At 36.4% G+C, this 20,447-nt stretch overlaps 2 protein-coding genes across 2 annotated transcripts; both read right to left on the reverse strand.

The window, feature by feature from the left end:
* Nucleotides 1-726: 726 nt before the first annotated feature.
* LOC137744932 (uncharacterized) lies at nt 727-2,922 on the reverse strand. The gene is made up of 2 exons (XM_068484750.1): nt 2,207-2,922; nt 727-1,005 (listed from the first exon to the last, which is right to left on the reverse strand). The coding sequence occupies exons 1-2, from the start codon at nt 2,806-2,808 to the stop codon at nt 996-998; spliced, it is 612 nt and encodes a 203-aa protein (XP_068340851.1). The 5' UTR covers nt 2,809-2,922; the 3' UTR covers nt 727-995.
* Nucleotides 2,923-4,042: 1,120 nt separating this feature from the next.
* On the reverse strand, nt 4,043-7,674 carry LOC137745671 (soluble inorganic pyrophosphatase 4-like). The gene is made up of 8 exons (XM_068485667.1): nt 7,542-7,674; nt 6,194-6,367; nt 6,061-6,089; nt 5,600-5,665; nt 5,409-5,516; nt 4,997-5,062; nt 4,723-4,925; nt 4,043-4,491 (listed from the first exon to the last, which is right to left on the reverse strand). The coding sequence occupies exons 2-8, from the start codon at nt 6,363-6,365 to the stop codon at nt 4,449-4,451; spliced, it is 687 nt and encodes a 228-aa protein (XP_068341768.1). The 5' UTR covers nt 6,366-6,367; nt 7,542-7,674; the 3' UTR covers nt 4,043-4,448.
* Between the last annotated feature and the right edge of the window lie 12,773 nt (nt 7,675-20,447).

Consider the following 20,447-nt stretch of genomic DNA (forward strand, 5'->3'; position numbering starts at 1 on the left):
GTTGTTTTGTTGAATAAATTTGAATTTTGGTATATGACAATATACATGAAATTTCAAGAAATGAGAAGAATAATAGCTTTGTAGATTTCATATATCTTGTTCATGTGAAGGTAGAAAATGGAGAAGTTACAAAAGCACTTATCCCTCTCAATCTTCCCATTTCTACGGGAGTTATGATAGATATGGTTTTCTTTATGACTTCTCCATCTACTACGTGTACTTGAACAAAATACGTACGTCAACATTCAAATTTCATTCAACATTCTATTCTTTGAGTTTATTAAGTTGTCCAAGCCAAGCCATCCCAAACATCAAATGTGCCTAGTTCCCTTGTTTTGATAAACCTCGAATCGGAATACAAGACTGATGAAGTAAACGGCTCAAAATCCCACAATTTTTTGGTCATTACGAGAATGGTCATCCAATTTGCCACCAAAATCCAGAATTTGATCCTTTTCGATCACCACAGCGCAACTTCTGTTAAACAGGTTCACTATCACGTCAAATAATGCATTGTCGTGCATAGCAACCAGGACACCAGGACACCACATGATGGTAAACTTGTTCCATACAAGTCATTCTCCCTCTATTGAAGTCAAGCAATAAATTAGACATAGTACACCTAGTGTATCAAGAATATAACCATTTCGGAACCAGAAACTTTGAAACTCAATTATTTGTACCAGCCAGCTTACAGGCATAACTAAAATTTACAACCAAGTAATATAAAAGAGTCGATGCACCATTTTTAGTCCATTGATAAGTTAATCAAAATCTACTTTTAACAGAATGATGTCTCACAATGCATTCCTTCTTCTTCTGTACCGTCTTACGTATTGGAAATTCAAACGAAAACCAACAAAAAGAAAACAGCTTACAACCATGTAAAGTGATAAGCAGTCCTGAATTCCCACACCAAGTACCAAAGAAAAGAAAAGTTCAACGCAGCTCCTTCTTTAACATCAGAAACTTCTTAAGAACCAAAAGTCTTTCTTTTAATTAATCCTGTAAGAAGAAGGATAATCAGGTTAAACATGTAGATCATTGCAAATGACACGATCGGCAGGATCCTATGCACAAAAGCACATACTACCATATCTTTATTTGGGTTTATACGTATAGGTATTAAATACTGAGGTTGAAAGTTAAATCCCAGCTAGACATGAATGTAGAATCCTAAGAAAAATCCCATCATTTCGGAGTTCTGAATCACAACTTACTATAAACATCAGTGAAACATGAAGATGCGGTTAATAGAAGATGCGGTTAAATAATGCTTCATGAAGGAATCGGAGAAAGACTTCAGAAAAATCATTCAAAATTTACTAAAGAATTAAACTCTACTTCTATAACTCCTTGTTTTTTCACATGATGTGTCTCAAATCCATTACAGACAACGGGATGAAGAAAACAGTATTTAGGGGGAGAGCATCCAAGTTGAAACAAGATCCTAGTCTCCTAGATCTAGGCAGAGAACATTTATATTCTAAGAGAACTTTAAACCTCGTCTTAAATCAACCTATGCCAGATTGGTTTCAACAAGCATAAGGGTCCACAGTCAAGGTGGCTGGCAGGATATCGTTAAGACTACAAGCATGATAACAAATCGATGGTAAGAGCGAGTAGCAGTAGCTCCTCTAGGTCCTTGTGTGATGTTGGGATTTTATATCGACTTCCAATAAGGTGAAGAATTGATGATATGAGTAAGTGGTAGCAGAATCATTCTCTACTTCCTTGTGAGATGCCGGCCTTCCTCATATAGCTGCTAGTAGCCATATCATAACCAATTTCAAGATAATACGCGAAATAATCAAGGCTTGGCCATATTATTATTATTATTATTATTATTTTCAGCCTATCTGGTAAGATATGCGAAACTTCTTAAGCTTTTAAGTCAACATCTTGAACAGTCCTATCACAAACGTTTTCTCATCACTAGAATTGTCTATCAGAAAGCAAAGCCACCAACGGCTATGTTCTTCCAACCACAGCATAAATGTTCATTACAGTGCAATTTATGCAGCCCCGAACTCTCTCCAAATATAAGTTCCAACACAAAATGTAGCGTAATCACATTGCAATATACCATTTCTGAAATCACAACTACTTTAAAAACCCAAAGCACCAACAAATGTGAAAGCAATGCAAAGACAAGCACATCATATGAAAACACACAAGAAAAATAAGGGGGGTAATTCATATCAACCTTGTAGAACCCGCATTGATATTCCGATGAAGAATCCGACCCTGACCCGAATCCACACCATCAATCAACTCCCTGAGCCCCAAAGTGGTCACCTTCTCTTTATCTTCCTCCTCTTCCTCCTTGGTCTCCTCTTCACGAACACCACCACTTCCGCCGCCGCCATTTCCACGAGCCTTACCAATCAGCCTCTCAAAGTAATTCCCATATATATACTCAGGGGTGTACCCGTTCTCTTCATCAAAGAGCATGATATGCCCATGCCACTCCCAAACCCGATATTCCGAACCCGATTCCTCATGAAACCCAACGCAAATGTGGTGCTCCCCAATCGTGACGGCCTGACCCGAATTGGGCTTGAGGGAATCGGTCTTGCCGCTTAGAACAACCCGGATGATCTCCTTCTCAAGGCGGGATTCTTCCTTGGCGAGCTGGGTCTTGTTCTCATCGTCGTCGTCGTCGGAGAGATTGGCGGCGTCGAAGAGGAGCTCCTCGAGGGTTTGGGAGAGGAACGAGTTGTTGGTGGGGGGTCGGATTTGGAGCCTGCCCATTAGGGTTTGGAGCATGAGGTTGTCGAAATTGGTGGTGTTGGTGAAGGAGCTCATGGCGTTTGGATTTGGGTTCGGACTGGGGAAATTAGGGTTTTAGGACATCGCCCTTTGGAAGGAAAGGGGTTTTGGGTTTTTGCGGGATGGGAACGGAAGGGTTTATGCCTTTAAGCTTGGAGTTTGGAATATTTAAAGGATTTTATTTATTTTATTATGTTGACGATTGAAGATGGGTTTCTGCCACGTGCAGAGTTCCGATGGAAGCACGTGGAGTTCGTTGATAAGCACATTCGTGGCTGTGACCTGGACGTTTATCACAATGTCAACCTGTGGGCTCTGAGTCTCTGACTGTGATTAGAATAGGTGTGATCAATTTGGCTCAAGCCTTCTTTGGCATTGGAATCGAAGTTCAAAAGTGTTTTTTTGTGTTTTTTTTCCGTACCTCGATACTTTCACATTAGGAGATAAGAAGTTCAGATAAACCGCATAATGAGCAACTTAATTTGGTATCAAGTTCAAAATGTTTTATCATCGACTTAAGTTTTAGGTTCCAAGCCCCAAACATTTACATGCGATTCTACCATCCCACATGTTATAATTTAAGTAGATAAATTCACAATTAGGACATGAATATTAATACGAATATAATAGTACTGTTATGTCCACTCTGTCTTATTTTTTCATGTGAGTGGACATGATACCGCTCCAACTAAAATGTGTTGCAACAAATGAATGGATGATACCACAATGATAGTGTGATTTGGATCCCTCGTGAGAGGAAAAAAAAAAAAAACAATGACAGCGTGATGATTACATACAAAGTTATATCGTCCAATTTGTGCATTTGCACAACATTGTTTGTATGGTGAGAGTAAGGGTGTTGAACGGAGACAACTTGTAGACAGCTTGGATGTACTAGTTGCGGTTGTGTGGATTGATACAAGTAACGGATGTGGGTAGACTTGATTCCACGTCATACTACAAGTGGGATTTTTTTTTTGTCTTTTCTATTGAAGAAGACAAGTAGGTGTTTTGTTGTTAATAGAATCACCGTATTTTGAGATAAAATCTCAAACCTGAGTGAATTCATTCGGCATGAGACATTTGACCACTAACTAGATATTCCTCAATATTCCACTTTACTTACAAATGGAAGGTTTCAAATTCGACCTGCACGGTTGGCAAGTACGACACTGATGGGGATCACATGAAAGGGTCGATGTTGAGATGCAATCTCGGCAGAAGAGTTTAAGCCTTCCCTTGAACCGATTATTTCATCGGAAAATCATAATTTGAAATTGGTAACAAATGATACATTTGAAATTAAGCATTTTACAAAATGAATTGCTCCGTTACATGGACACAAAGCAAGTAAATAAAACATGTTTCTCCAACAAAAACAGAAAGGGAAGACTCAACTCAAGAGTCACATACCAAATGGAAAAAATAAAGGCATAAACCAATATATATCAACCCAGACTATTTTCCTTGCTCCTTTTTCCTATCATTTTCGTCGAGATCATTACTACATAAAAAGGTTTTAAGGCACAATCCCAACTAGAGTCTAGAGCATAAGGCATAAATGTCTGCATTAACAACAAAATAATAGAGTTATTTTTCATAACAGAGAAACGAATATATAACGTTCCCTATATAAGAGTAGTGATAGCACCATGTTTCATCACTTGCACGAACAACTACCTCCTGAGGCTCTCCACAATGTAGTCCGCATAGAGGTTCCTATCACAACGAAACAAAGAGAGAGATTAAGATTATACTCCATTCGTAGAACTAAACAAACCAACGAGAATGAGTAATGTTATGCACATGGACACTGGTTGACATCAAAAGAAATTTGGACGGAGTCATAACTTGTATCCACGACATTCTTCTAAGACTATCGACAGTTTAATTCACAGACAAAGAGGTAATCATATGAGTGTGCGAAGGTCAGAGAGCATTGACACTTACATGGAATGCTGGACTGCGTCAAAGGCAGTAGCTGCAGGGAGAAAGTCGTCAACTGCAACTTCTTTGTTCTCATTTTTCTTGTAGTCCTCAAAGAAGCGCCGGATCTCAGCCAAACGGTGAGGTGGGAGCTCCTTGATGTCATTGTAGTGTCGGTACTCAGGATCATCAGCACAAACAGCAATGATCTTGTCATCTTTCTCACCCTGAATAAATGAAAAGTTATAAACCTTTGTAACAAATTTAAGATAACAACGCTTTCTGTCTTCATATATACCTGATCAATCATAGGCATCAGGCCAATAGCTTTGGCACGAAGAAAGCACCCAGGAACAACTGGCTCCTGTAAGATTTTTCAAGTGTCAAAACAAATCAGATTCGAGGTTCAGCTTACAAGCATCAGCTTTAAAATAAACCAAATAGATTTGGAAGCTGTGTAAAGTTACTTACAAATATAATGCAATACTTTCAAAAACACGATTCCTTACAAATATGGAAAATTAAGCCCAAATTTTTTATATGATTATTATTTATTTAATGAGACATGCATATGATTGTCTCAGAGTGCATGATAGGACATGGGTAGTATGTGCCCAACAGGTTGATATCATATTCAGGTTTTCATTGCCCGATATTCACGAAATAAAGTTCCAATATAGCATTTGCAGCAGAAAGAAGCATAAAAATACCTGCATAATAATCAAGACATCCAAGGGATCATTGTCCTCACAAAGGGTACGGGGGATGAAGCCATAGTTGTGGGGGTAGACAACAGATGAGTACAATATTCGGTCAACCTACACATAGAAAAAACACCCGTTAGCAGTCACACTTAACGTACTAAAGTTACCAGGAAGATTAGCTTGGCACAGATATTTACCTTGATGAGTCCAGTTTTCTTGTCAAGCTCATATTTCACCTTGCTTCCTTTTGGGATTTCGATAACCTGGATGATTTCCACAAGAACAATGGTCAGTAGAATGACAAACACAATTGAACACTCTTGTCAATAAGTACTATTGATGCCATAACTATTAGAATTGTAACATGGAAACTGATTATTTAGAGAATAATGTTAACAATAGTTTTCCGGAAGATAAATTAAATATGAGTAAATGTCAAGAATGTCTCCAGATTCTGGATAGCTGATCAACTCAACTTAATCTAATATGACTTCCTAAGTTACCTTTTTCAATTGGGTAGTCATTCAGTTCAAGATATAATCCCTATAAGTTCAACTTAAGTACAGACTACAGAGAATCCAAAATTTGAGCAAAGCCGTAGATAAATCATCAAAAAATTTAAAAGCATCAAATAGTTATTATGGTTCAATATACTTACACAGTTGAAAATCTTAGGAGCTCCAGGTCCTGCATTGAAATGGAAAAAGAAAGAAGAAGAGGTTAGACACAGGTTATAAGAACAATAAAAGAAATGTAGCACGACAAAGATGGCTGCGAGAGACACTGCTTACCGATTTCAAGGTCATGCCACGGGTGAGCAGCAATAGACCTTCTGGTCATGGATGAAAGTATCCTCTCATTTAGAGGTGGATGTGAGGAATGATCATGATGATAGGTGACATGGGGTTCAACAACTTTTTGAGGAGGCTCAACTTTCTGAACTGTCTCAATTGGTGGAACCATATCTACAAGGTACATAAACCACACGAAGTCAGCAAAACAAAAGATTTTGAATGCGATTTTTCGATAATGTTTCATGGAGTGTGCCACACAGGCACTAAACACAAGTCTCAAAAGCTAAGATCTAGAATAATCATTTATATCAAAACATGATGTTGAGGACCGTCAGATACGATAACAATTATAAGTTATGATTGAAATTCTAAATTATTAAAACAAATTGAACCTTTTTCCTTCGAAATTAAAGACCGAGATCACATGAAACTAATGCAACATTTCCCAATTTAAAGGTCCGAAACTATGAGATTCCAATCATCCAAATGACAAAAGGCAGTACGTAAAAGAATTACTTTCTCACAACAAATCCAAAAATGCCCATAGCTCTAAAATTTTGTAAAAGCTCAATTTTCTCTTCAATTCCTGAGGGAAAAATTCAATAAAATAATCCAAAAATAGCCTCGCAAAATTGACTGTGAAGGAATACGTTTCCAGAAACGCGTCAGCAAAGCGTTTTATTTCAAAGAGCAAAGGAAACGGAACGGAAAACGTTTTGACCGAAATATACCGAAAATCCGCGTCTAGATCTGCCAAACTGTAACTCTAACTGAAAATTAAGAAAATTGCAAGTAATCCAGAAGCCAGAGAACATGAACAATTTCAGAGCGATAACAAAGAGCAATTTTAGATATTAACAACTAGAAAGATTGATCTCTGAAATTTACATAAATTCAGCACAATAATTCATTTTAAATGGCGATTAACAGTGATTAAAACGCAAACATGGAGCGCGCGCAGCGAAAGCAAACGCATACGAGCAGCATAACGAAAGCGAAGAGAAAAAAATCAGATCCGCGAACAGATAAAAAAAAACGACGCGAAAATCAGCTACAATGCACAGTTGACCAAACGACGGCAAAAAAAAGCTACGAATGCATTATTAATTTGACCAAGTCGACGGATTCTGCCTCCGAAAACCGAAGAGAAGAAAACCATATCCACAAACACAACAAAAACGACCATAAAATCAGCTAGAAGGGCAGTAAGGTTGACCAAAACGACGATAAAATCAGCTAGAACGACAGTAAGGTTGACCAAAACGACGCCAAAAACAGCGAGAAACGCTGCGTAAATTGAACGAAACGACGGTTACGGAGTCGGAAAAGCTAGTCGAGAACGTACCGGCGGAGGAACGGAACTGCAAATCCGTCGGCGGAGCGAGGAGGAAGCTTCGAGAGGAAGAGAGCGCAGATCTCAAAAATTGAAAGAGCGGAAGGAGGAGGAGTGAATGGGGCTCAAGCAGAATAGGAAAGGAATAAGCAGCTGTACGTGTTCCCGCTATCTTTGTGCTTTCCCATTTAAAGGAAATAAATAAATAAATAAAATAAAATAAATGAAAAATTAAAGGGAAAATTTCCCAAGTTTTGGTGCTCATGGAATCCGGATATTCTGTCCAACCGAAATTAACGTGTTTCCAGCTGGCATCGATGTGCTACGTGGCGGGTGGTTATTGGTAGGTATTTGGTCCCACAGACGGACAGAGACGGTATTCCTAACGGTCGTGAGGGCTTTTTTTCCGGGTTCGCCGCGACATCGTGAATCGGACGGTGAGTAGTCTCCATGAGACAAAACGTATCCGGGAAAATGCTTTTTAGGTGGGTGGGGATGGTCTAGCTGACGGATTACGCTAATCCCGTGTGGCCATTTGCGACAACGAAGTTTGTTGCCACGTCGTTTTATGACCATCCCCGGAGAATTGGATTGGTGGGAGAGGAGATGTTCTACGTGTGAATAGAAGAATCATAAACGTTAAAAGTTATATGAAAATGTCCAATTCAGCACTTAAATAAATTTTATTTGATTACTTTTAAAAATGATCTTTAACGGTAGCCTAAAAGTAGATAATTTTGATGATCAGATAACATTGCAAGATCGTAAATGGAAATAAAATGATAAAAAGATAAGATCTAAATACAACAATATAATTGCAATTAGATGATTTTCCTATATACTCTTATTTAATATTGTTTTTATTTAATTTATTCAATATGACAATCCAAATAAACAAAAGCGTGCAAAAATAGAAAAATGGTGCGTGATTATAATTTACTTTTATATATTAAGGATATGGGCAGCATGGTTAATATATTATGAATCTAGTATAAGGTATAAATAAATAAATTTTATATCTTCACGTGTAATTAGTGTTTAAAATTTCTTTGATATGGTCAATATTGTTAAAAAATTAGAGAAAGATATAGAAATGGGGGGTGAAGTCTCATATCGGAGAAAATCTTATGTTTAGGTTAAAATCGACATATATCGTCGATATTTCTAACACATCTGTTAAATATTAAAAAAAAAAATATTTCGTCCAAACCAATGTTTGATATTCAATATATCTGTCGCTATTTTCACAAATTTTCATATCAATATTTTCACGCATACCAATATTTTGAACACTGAGTGTAATTTAGCCATTTGTACATATTTTTATGAGTTTTGCTAGAGAGACCACACATTTGCACATATTTAGTGTACCATCACATATGCAAGTGATGCATACAACTAACATTTAATAAAATTAACTCATTAATTGACGTGACATGTATATGTCACTATCACACCAGATGATACAATAATATGATACAAAAATATGGTATTCCTAACATTTTCATATTTTTATGTAGTACATAATATGACAAGTGATTGTAACCGCTATATAATTTTAATTTTAATCTCATTAAATATGAATGTATGCTACTTGAATGATTCACATATCACATCATAATAACAGCAGTAACGATATAATAGTCACACATAAAATAATAAAATATACCTGTATAATTTGATTGATAACACTACATATCAGTAAGACAGTCAAACGCTAAAAGTCATTTATGAAAGAGGCGACGTTGAAGCAACTATAGCCAATGGGGGATCATCGTTTCCTCTATCTTAGGCACGTGGGTGGTACGTAAGAGATGACTGGGAATGCCTATCCATTTCTCCAAAAGCTCCGACGCCACATTTTTATTAGGTTTGACTTTTGATTTTACTAATACCAACCACTCTTCTTTCTTTATTCGTAACTTGGGATAGATTTCAGATATTTTTATTGCCACTGTTTCGTGGAACAGTCAAAATTTACGTTATAGATTCGGTCGATGCAGGACACGATGGTTAAATTTCGGTACATAAGATTCGGACTCTTGGAATTAGGTCATTTTAATTGACCTGCTGGCGAATGGTTCAAGAAGTAGATTTTAGGAAAGATTAAACACAGACAGTGTCAATCTCACGGACTTCTTCGTGGCCAGCCATTACGCACCCAGTTTGTTCATTTGTCTTTTTTTTTCTTTCTTCTTCTTCGCTTTGGTTTGAGAAACACTTACATGGCCGAGTGCGCCGTTATGTTATCTATATAAGTTGTTCTCTTTTATATATTGTTTGGATTATGCATGAACTTTTGTATTTTATCGATTTGGACTCAAATTACAAATGTCAATTTAGAATATCAAACTCATACCTTCTAGGATGTCGTTTAACTTCAACAAATATCCGTCTCAAACATCTTTTCATTTGTCCAAATGAAGCTTCATTCATATGGAAGAAAATGGTATAAGAGATAACTTAAAGAAAAGTTGTTAGTAGGTCAAGTGGACAAAGAAGCCCAAGCAGAGGAAACGATCATCGTCTTCACTACAATCACTCTGCACCTAACAAATCCGCTGTTCAGGTCAGCTGATATGCGGTCAGCATAACAAAATACAAGTGTCACATCCCGGCCCGGGGAGAATCACTTCCCGGGCCCGACTCCACTACCGTAGCACGATATTGTCCGCTTTGGGCTTACCATTCCCTCACAGTTTTGTTTTTGGGAACTCACGAGCAACTTCCCAGTGGGTCACCCATCATGGGATTGCTCAAGCCCTCTTCTCGCTTAACTTCAGAGTTCCTACGGAACCCGAAGCCAGTGAGCTCCCAAAAGGCCTCATGTTAGGTAGGGATGGGAATATACATATAAGGATCACTCCCCTGGGCGATGTGGGATGTCACAATCCACCCCCCTTAGGGGCCCGACGTCCTCGTCAGCACACCACGGCCAGGGTTAGACTCTGATACCAAATTGTCACATCCCAGCCCGGGGCGGATCACTTCCTGGGCCCACTCCACCACCGTAGCACGATATTGTCCGCTTTGGGCTTACCATTCCCTCACGGTTTTGTTTTTGCGAACTCACACGAGAACTTCCCAGTGGGTCACCCATCATGGGATTGCTCTAACCCCCTTCTCGCTTAACTTCGGAGTTCCTACAGAACCCGAAGCCAGTGAGCTCCCAAAAGGCCTCGTGCTAGGAATATACATTTAAGGATCACTCCCCTGGACGATGTGGGATGTCACAACAAGGCCCGTAAATAAATCCACAGATGCAAATATAAGTGTCTAACTAGAGAACAAATTAAATTTAACCTCTAATTTCACAACAAATTAATATGCACAAAGAATACACTAATTTGCCTCTAAAAAACTCAGCAAAAGAAATAAGCAGCCATACCAGCAACTATACTCACCACTCGAGGACGAGCAAGGGGAAATTTTTTATTGTATCATCTATTTGTATTATCTTTTGTATTGTTTTTTTTATAGAAATGTGTTGGTAAGTCCTCTACCTCTACTAGAGATAATACAAATAGTGGTACAAAATATGTGACCAAATGAAAAATGCTCTCTTATTACTTATCAGACACTACGACACGTCGCATGCTTTAGGTCAAGATGACATTTTTATTGATGTAGTAAAGTTACCATGAAAGCGATGTGAAGATCCATATATAGCATTAGACTTACTTACCTGAAAATGATGTTACTAAATGGTGACCATCAGGGCCGGCCCAAGCTCTGTGCAGGTAGGGCGACTGTCTGGGATCCAAAAAAATTAGGACCATCAAAAATATTAGTGTGACATATTTATATACTTTTTCATAAGAGTATAAATTTATAAAATTTGGTTTAATGACAAAGAAATTTAACTAGAACCAATGTTTTTGTTGTTTGAAATTAATGAGGAGGTCTTGGGTTCAAAACACCATGTGTGCTTATTTAAATTTAAATTTTTACAAATTTCTTTTCATAACAGTATAAATTTATAAAATTTGGCCAAATAATTAGAAGTTTAATTAGAAGCAATGATTTTTGTATTTAAAATTAACAAGAGGTCCTAAGTTCGAAATGCTATGTGCATGTTTTTTTTTTTTTTTTTTTCAATTTTTAAGAATTTTTGTTTTGTTGTTAATTTATTTTTAATTACTAGCTAATAACTATGTGGGTTGCTATTTTTAAACATTCGTCCCTCAAGTTTAATCTTCAACAAAAGGTAATGCGTATACTAAATTTTTAGACCAAATTTACAAATCATATGACATGTCATTAAAAGGTATAATTTGGTGCCCATTCATTACTTATACATATCCTTAAAAACTTGAAAATATCATTATTTTTTTAGTCTTATATTGACGAGGTTAGTAAATAAGAAGAAATATTTTAGGATTTATACAAAAACACTTTAAAACTTCAGATGGAATACAAAACTCATAATCTATCTGCTTGTAAGCTTGAAGTTTTTTGGTTTCTTTCTCTCGATACAAAATAAATTAGTTTTTCATGTTTCTAAATTACTGAGTTTGAAGTGTTTTTCTAAATATAATTTTATCGATATCTTACGTGTAAAAACAAATAATTTTTTTATATGAAGTGAGGGCACATTTTTTGGCATTGCCCCAGGCCTCAAAAATCTCTGGACTGGCCCTGGTGGCCATGCTGGTGTGATACACTTAAAAGAAATGAATTTACTATTAGATGGCGTCTTCAAGTTCAATACTTCATTGTCATGTGTAAGTTTTTCTCTACATGACAATTCATTATTAGAGACGCCACAAATATAATAAACTGATTCCATGTAAGTTGTTATCTGTTGAGACATCTATCCAATTAGAAATTTCAAATTTGTCTAAAGAAGGATTCCTTGAAAAACTTAGCTTGAACAGGCCTGCAGCAATACAAAAACAAAGGGATCGGAATTTGGGTGAGGAATCTTACTTGCAAATTTCTAACTTTGATTTTTCCTCATCTATAGAATCAATACTTCGGAATTCCTACGCCATGCAATATTCCACTTTAATTTTATGCTTTTAAATATGCTGACCAATTTCATATCGTTTTTTCTTCATTTGTTTTTTAAATCAGAAAATTTAAAATTTGCTCGAATCTTTCTCATATGGCAACAAATATTGCACTAAGAATCTTGTTTTACATGTGTAACATCAATTGTATTCATGCAAAAAAAAAAAAAAGGAAGCGACATAAATACGTATTTGTCATGTATTGAAATCTAAAGAAAAATTGTAATTTCAGCGGTTTACTTGTGCACGAGTGAACCTAATCAGTTATATATTGATAATGTAGATGAATTCAGACTATTAATATACTGCAAACCTCACATGCATCAACGATAAAAAATTGCATAAACAACGAACCTTACCACAGCTAAACTTCTAAACTACAATTCTAATTATTGTCCGTTTGATGAAGTGATAATTGTTCCATAAATTGGCAGATGCGTCTTGAATTGCATTTTTATTTTTATTTTATTTTGTTTGGAAACCTGCATTTAGGTCTTTATGCGGAAGAAAAAAGTATGATTGGAAGGAGCTACCCAGCCGACACAGCAAATTGACTGGTAGGAAAACCGACCGACCGACCGACCATCCATCACAATTCCCACATAAAAACAAACTTCCACTAGTGGTAGTGCCATTAAGATAGATGGCGTTCAGCCTTTCAGATTTGTTCAAAAAGAAAAGAAGATGGCTTCTTTGCCTCTAGGTAGGCTCTCTTGTCCCTGTTTGACTTCTTTGCCCTGGTATGTGAAATCCTAGTTTTCAAAAAAAAAAAAAAAAAAGAAGAAAGAAGATGGCTTTAAGATATTTAGCAGAATTAGGATTGACACATGGCACCCCATCATCTTCTAGTTCTAATTAAGGTTCTAAAAGACGTTAGGTGCTAGTCGGGTGCCTAGGCAGACTAGGCGGATTTAAGTAAATATATTATATTTCGTGTAAATAAGTGTTTTTTTATATTTAAAAAATATATAATTTCATCATAAACTATAAAATAGAATAACATATATATTATGAAATATTAGAACATAATGAAAACATGGGGAGCAAATATATAATGTGCGTTTATTTAAGTGTTCAATAAATCTCTTACAATTTATTGGAAACAATAAAATGCAAAAGGAAAATTATCTATTTTCTATCTAAGTGAGTTGCAACCTAAGCGGGTGTCTATACGGGTATGGACGGGCTAGGCGGGTGCCTCAGCAAGTCTAGACGTCATTTCTTAATTTTCAAACGTCTAGGCATTAATCGGGACGGTGGTCAGCCGCCTAAAGCCTAGGCGGGGCCTAGGCGGTGCAAGACGGGAATTTTTAGAACAATGGTTCTAAGTATCAAATATTTATAATTAAAAAACTGCTAATATTATAATTTATATTTTGTTGGTACTCTTTTATTTTTTTTCTTCTTATAGTTTGTTGGTATTCTTATTTTATTTGTAAGTATATGTCTAAAGTTTGCTTTGTATAGATGACGAGTTCAATATTTATGTATGAATACCTTCTTTTTTAATAAACGATAGTATTTACAATAAAGGAGTGAGGGGAGTGAGGCTAAGCCTCACACTCGGCTAGTCATAATAATGTGGTTCAAATTCATTTTTGGCGATAATTGAACCTAAGACCATTAACTTATAAGTAAAAAAAAAATATCACTAAACCGTAGTACTAAGTAGCAATATAACTTTACGTTTAAATCCTTACTTTCCCATTCACTTGTAAGTGAAAAGTCCTAAATTTGATTTTTGCCAGAAGCGAATTTGAACCACATTATTGCTAGTCTATTGTGGAGCTAAGCCTATCCCCATATCCCTTAGTGTTGATAAATATCGTTTGTTAAAAAATAAAAAATAATTCCTCACTTTCCAATGTCCGGCATTTAAGAAAATATATATATATATATATATATATGTGTGTGTGTGTGTGTGTGTGTGTGTGTGTGTGTGTGTATGTATGTATATAAAGTGACATATTGTCTGAATACATAGGTGGCCAATTTTTATGGAACTGGATTGTCTGCCCTCTCCATCCCATACCCTTCCCATCCCCTCCTATTTATGTGGTAACAGTTAAGCCACGTCAACATTTTATATTGATTTTTTTATAGAAATAATAAGACAAAAAGCAATGAGAATATAAAATATTGACGTGACTTAACCATGACCACAAAAATAAGAGGAGATGAGAAGGGTATAGGATGAGGATGGCAGACAATCCAGGTCTAATTTTTATAGTTGGTATTTTAATAAGGTTGGAAGGTGTGCAGAAGTCTTGGAATACAAGTGGAAGGGTACCTGAGATTGATTTTTAGGCTGTTTTTAAATTATTAGTTAGTTGGCATATTTTATATTATAATGTTGATTTTGATCTGAAATCTTCTTAGAATGTGCAAATCACACTCTTAGTTGGTAGGAGGCATACTGCATACATGACAACTAGATCTTTGCGCACAAATAATAATAATAATAATAATAAAACAACTTAAAATTGAAGTTGACGATTAAATTATATAGAAATAAAAAGAAAAACTTAAAATTGAAGTTATTTTGTTAAGGGTATCTGGTCCAAAAATCAAGGGCAGGCCACCTGATCGAAGCCTTTTTGTTAAAGGCCCATGGACTCCAAAAAAGATGATGAACCCAACTACTTGAAAAGCCTAAACTATGAGCCCTTAAACCCTAAACCTATGGCCCTCAAGTTCGGATTAGGAGGAAGCTTTGTTTCAACAAATTGTGATTTTTTTTTTTTTGAACAAGATATTATCTATTTTAAGAGGGTAGAACAGTGGATTAAGCCTCATAATGAGTTAGCAATAATATGATTCAAATTCGCAAGTAATCAAAACTAGTTTTGGTAGGTCGGCCTTCCATAGGTTTGTGAAACACCATCTCGCTTTTTGATTAATAAGATGAAGGGAACTTTTTAGTTTAGGGATTAGTTTGGTATTACTGTAATTTTCTATATAGAACGTTTTTTTCTTGACAAACGTTAGCGTTTAGTGAGTTATATTGTTAGTTGTTATGTAGGAGGGAGAGAGATTGGTGGAGATTAATCATGTACCATAATGCATACGCATGATTTATTTGCTCACATGGACCGAGGATAACCCGACGTGGATGACGCAACTATTAATATAACAACTGATATCAATATCATATCAACAACGTCATATTAACGTTTTGATACTAAGTATTTACGTCATATGTATCAATCAAATATCAATGTAATATTTACTTGATATCAACGTCCTTACCATGTCGTTGATATTCAGCCAAATCATGCACATTCAAAATAACTTCTTGTTAAGTTTCATAACATCTCCGACATTCTTCACGAGTACAATGATGCGTTTTTCATCTGCTCATATCTCGTTCCCCTTAGGCCATTTCCAACCGAAAGGTCCAGAGGGTCAGAGGGCTAGGCCAAAGGGCTCGTGGGCCCCATGAAATCTGAAAGGGCCAACCGATTGGGCCAAAGGAGCCAGTCAGCCAGCCTCAGGCTGGGCCAGGAATTTAAGACTTGTTGTCGAATATAACCAACATCATTGTTATTAATCCTGTCAGTTATATCCGACATGAATTCTTAAACAAATCTTTGAATCCAACGTTGACGCCAGTTACCATTGGATTCTTTTTTCTTTTTTTTTTTGGGCCAATTTTTTTTTTTTTTTTTAATTCTTAAAAATTCTAATTTTTTTTTCTATAAATATCTAAACCATTTATTCACCATTCCTCACAAAATTTTCACCATTCATACACCATTTCAATTCTCATATTTTCTTACCTCTTTCAAAAATATTTCCTTCAATTATTTCAATAATTTTCAAATGGCCTTGTCTGCAATAAAGGCAGGGCTTGGACCCGAAAAGAAGATGAAACTCTTTGCAAGGCTTATAGATGGGTGTCGGAAGATAGTGTGAAGGGGAGTTCTCAAACAAGTGAAGGTGTTTGGCTTCGTGTGTCCAAAAAATACTTAGAGTTCTACGAAGGCGCCACTCCACTGAATGTTCGAAACCACGAGAGTTGTTCTTCAAGATGGAAAAAACATGTTCACCCAAGTTTGAACAAATGGCATCAAGCATTGTTAGCAGCTGCAAGTAGACATGAAAATGGCGCTAACTACTACGACAAAGTAAGTGTTTTCACAATTTATTTTAAATATTTAATTATATTACATTTAATTTCATGAATTACTTTCCCTTAATTTTTGTAAATACATTTAATTTCATAATTTAATTTCCTTTAATTTTTGTAATTATATTTTCTAGGTACGCCAAGCGGAGGAATTGTATATGGAGGGCAGCTCGAAACCCTTTCAGTTTCACAGTTGTTGGGAAATTTGTAAAGGGTGGGTGTTATTTAAAGATCCACCTCAACATAGAGTAGGTCCTACACTGGTGTTCAGAACTGCATCCTCAGCTGCAAATATTGTGATATCCCATCCCCAAAATTATTTTTTTATTTTATTCTTGACGTATTTCGAAGATTTGCTTGGAACTAGTTCGTTAATTATCCAAATTTGAGAAAAACAAAGTGAGGGGTACTTTAGTCATTTCAAAATTTCTCGACCTTTTTGGTCAGCTCTTGAATTGGTTAGGTAGAGTTCGATTCCATGAGCGCGTAGGCATAAACAGATCTTATTTCCGAGTCAGAACGGAGAAGTTAAAGTCGTTTGCAGTTGGTGGCATTTTGGTAATTTTACCAAAATGCTATAAATGGGAGTGAAACCTCCAGAAAAGGGAGAGGTTTCTGAAAATGGAAGGGGATAGCTGCTACTAACCCGTTTTAGGGGAGATTTGGACCCATTAACCCACAAACTTGACATGCTTTTATCTTCTTCATCTGAGCTTCGTTTTGGGTGATCTTGGTGTCCATGGAAAGCTCTTGACAAACCCTACATCTCTATGGTGTTAGATTTTCCAATTTCTTTTCCATCTTTGTAGTTGGAAGCCACAAAGCCCACGACTTTCCGGCGGTTTTATCATTTTTCCGGTGATTCTGGCAATCCTTTCCTTCGAGTAAGGTATGAAACTTCATCTACTCTTCATAATCTTCAAGTTGGTATGCTTAGTTTGTGCTTTCATATTCATTTTAGAGTTGGGTGTTTAGAACCCTAGAAATCCGATTTTTCTTCGGTGAATTTGGACTGTTTCCGGTTAGAAATTACCGTCAACCTAGTTGTGAAAAGTGTTTCCCTTGTTGAGCTCTAGCTACCACGTAAATTTGAGCTCATCTAGTTAATGTCGAAAATTTCGGGGTTTCTAAACCATCCATCTTGACTACCACTGCGTGTGGCGGTGCGTGGGATCGTTCATGAGTGTTGTCTAGGTTCCAAATACCTTTTAGTGACCCTGTGAACCTATGTCTAGCTCGGTTTCCCAAAATTCAAATGTTTGGTGTGGTGATCAATTTGGACCGCCACTTGTTTGTGTGATTGACGACAATCCGACCGTTGGATCATAATGAAATTTTAATATGTTATTCTAGAAACATAATGTGGACTTTGGGAAGTTATGGATCATAAATCCGATGTGCGGATCTTCAAGATCGAATTACGTAGAGTGGTGGACCCTATCGTTGACCGAGAGTTGAATTGTTGTCAACATGTCTCGTTACGTTCTAAATAATAAAATTAGTACCATGGGAGACTTAAGTGAAGTCTAGTGGCCTACATTGGTTAGAGAGTGACTTGAACATATGTGATATGGTTATTACCTTGATTTCTTATATTGGTATCATCTGTGAATATGACTTGATTTTATAATATGATTTCTATTGAAATGTGATTATATTTATATATGGATATATATATATATATGTATGTATATATTTAGCCATAGACCTATGTTTATTAAACGGCTTGTGTACTGATGATGATCGTGATGTGTGTTTTGACATGCATATTTGAAAGGTGGTTGATTTGCATAGATGGTATGATATGATGGAATGTGAGTGACTTTAATACATGTGAATATGAATTGGTTTTATAATTATGTTTCCTATAAATTGTTAATTTTTATATTTAGCCATCGAGGTAGTTTTATGAAGTGGGATTTGACATGCATATTGGAAATAGGGTTTGTTTTGTATGATTGGCTTGATTTGATGAAAGGTGAGGGCTAGTGATGGACCGTTAACCTATTGTCATGGGGTTTGTTGCTTCGAAACGTGTTTCATCCCTCGTTTCATTATTTCATTTCTTATTTCATTTCTTGTTTCGTTGAGCCTTTATAACTTGAGTAACTTGATTCATGTGTTGTTTCATTGATTGGTTGTTATGCATTGTACTCCGCGATTCCATTGAGTGATGGTCCAGAATCATATCCTAGTTTGAATTTCGTTGAGTGATGGTCCGGAATCGTATTCACCTGGATTCCGTTGAGTGATGGTCCGAAATCCTTCCTACTCCACTCTGTGATTCCGTTGAGTGATGGTCCGGAATCGTATCCACTAGGATTCCATTAAGTGATGGTCCGGAATCTCTCTTACTCCGCGATTCCGTTGAGTGATGGTCTGAGATCATATCCACCTTGGGTTCATTGAGTTTGGATTGAGATAGCTTCAAAGATATAGGCTTCAGTCGAACTGTATTGCTCTAACCCTACTTGTCATTGTGTGTATGATAATATGGTTGTGAGATGTTGTGATTGTTCCAGGCAAACCGTTGGATGTCTGGGTGACTCCCTCAGAGTTTTCAAAAGTTTGGTATTAATTTCATATGAATGATTTATATTCAAGGTTTATAAATTGTGATTGATGGCTGGTTTTATTATTGTATCACATGCTTATATTATTGTCACTCACCCGAGCCTCACAGCTTATCTGAATGCCTGATTTGCCAATGCACCAATCCCATAATGTAGGCATTGACTTTACATATGACAGGTTTGGGTAGATTACGAGAAACCGCTTGATATTTTGGTTCCGTTGAGTGGTCCAGAACCTGATGTTGTTGGATTCCGTTGAGTGGTCCGTAATCCTTGCTCTTGTTCATTCTGTAAGGTGATCTTAGAATCCTAAATTCGAGTGGATGGGAATTACCCACAATAGATATTGTGAAAATAAATTAGAATTACCATGTTTATTACTCATAATCCAAGTGGGGAATTATATAGAGTTTCTTGGTTAATTCGTGAAATGTTTTGTTATCGCATTGCTTGATGAACGTGATTAAATGCTAAGATTGTACATCTTGATTCATGAATTGATTAATTGACAGGATTGTGGAGTGACGTTGGATATGAGTATTGTTATTATGATTATTTTAGTTGATTAATATTTCTGGAGAATAATGTTGTGCTTTGTTAATTTTTTAATATGTTACACGCTATGAAATGTGATTTTATGTGGGAACGTGATGATTTATGTGATGGATGAAGTGGAAATGTTATCCGTCTTGTGGGATTATTATGTTGGATATCATTGTTATTGTTATGACTGGCTTGTTGATAAATACAGCGAGAGAATATGATTGTGCTTCGTCATTTGTTCTTTGAAAGATTGCATGATATTCATTGTGATATTTTGTTGTGACATAACGACTTATGTGATGAATATTCGAATGTACTGAAGTAATGAACTACGAATGACTTGCTTCCTATTTAGGATACGTAGACAATCTAACAAGGATGTTAGATGCAGCCATAAAGTCTACGAAGAATAATTGTGCAGTCGGCTCTTAAGTTATGTTTTACTTTTTTCCGGAGGCAGTGTATGTTAGAGACGAGTATTTGGTGACGTCACGTGTCGATCCTGGACGTATGTTGGGATCGGGGCGTAACAGATATGGATGAAGATGGATCTCCTACCATTCAACAAACAAGGGTAGAAAATCCATCTTCGAGTGAAGGAAAAGGGCAAGGCAAATGATGATTACGCCGCTCAACAGGAAGTGGTGACCTCATTACGATT

Source organism: Pyrus communis, chromosome 9 (assembly GCF_963583255.1).
Source record: "Pyrus communis chromosome 9, drPyrComm1.1, whole genome shotgun sequence".
NCBI lineage: Eukaryota > Viridiplantae > Streptophyta > Magnoliopsida > Rosales > Rosaceae > Pyrus > Pyrus communis.

Bases quoted from the DNA above. Each gene is read 5' to 3' on its own strand.
- LOC137745671 (XM_068485667.1), bottom strand. From the start codon at position 6,365: ATGGTTCCACCAATTGAGACAGTTCAGAAAGTTGAGCCTCCTCAAAAA. The intron at 5,517-5,599 runs GTAAATATCTGT...TTCTATGTGTAG, and splicing joins AGAAAACTGGACTCATCAAG to GTTGACCGAATATTGTACTC. The intron at 4,492-4,722 runs GTAAGTGTCAAT...TCGTTGTGATAG, and splicing joins GACGCAGTCCAGCATTCCAT to GAACCTCTATGCGGACTACA.
- LOC137744932 (XM_068484750.1), bottom strand. From the start codon at position 2,808: ATGAGCTCCTTCACCAACACCACCAATTTCGACAACCTCATGCTCCAA.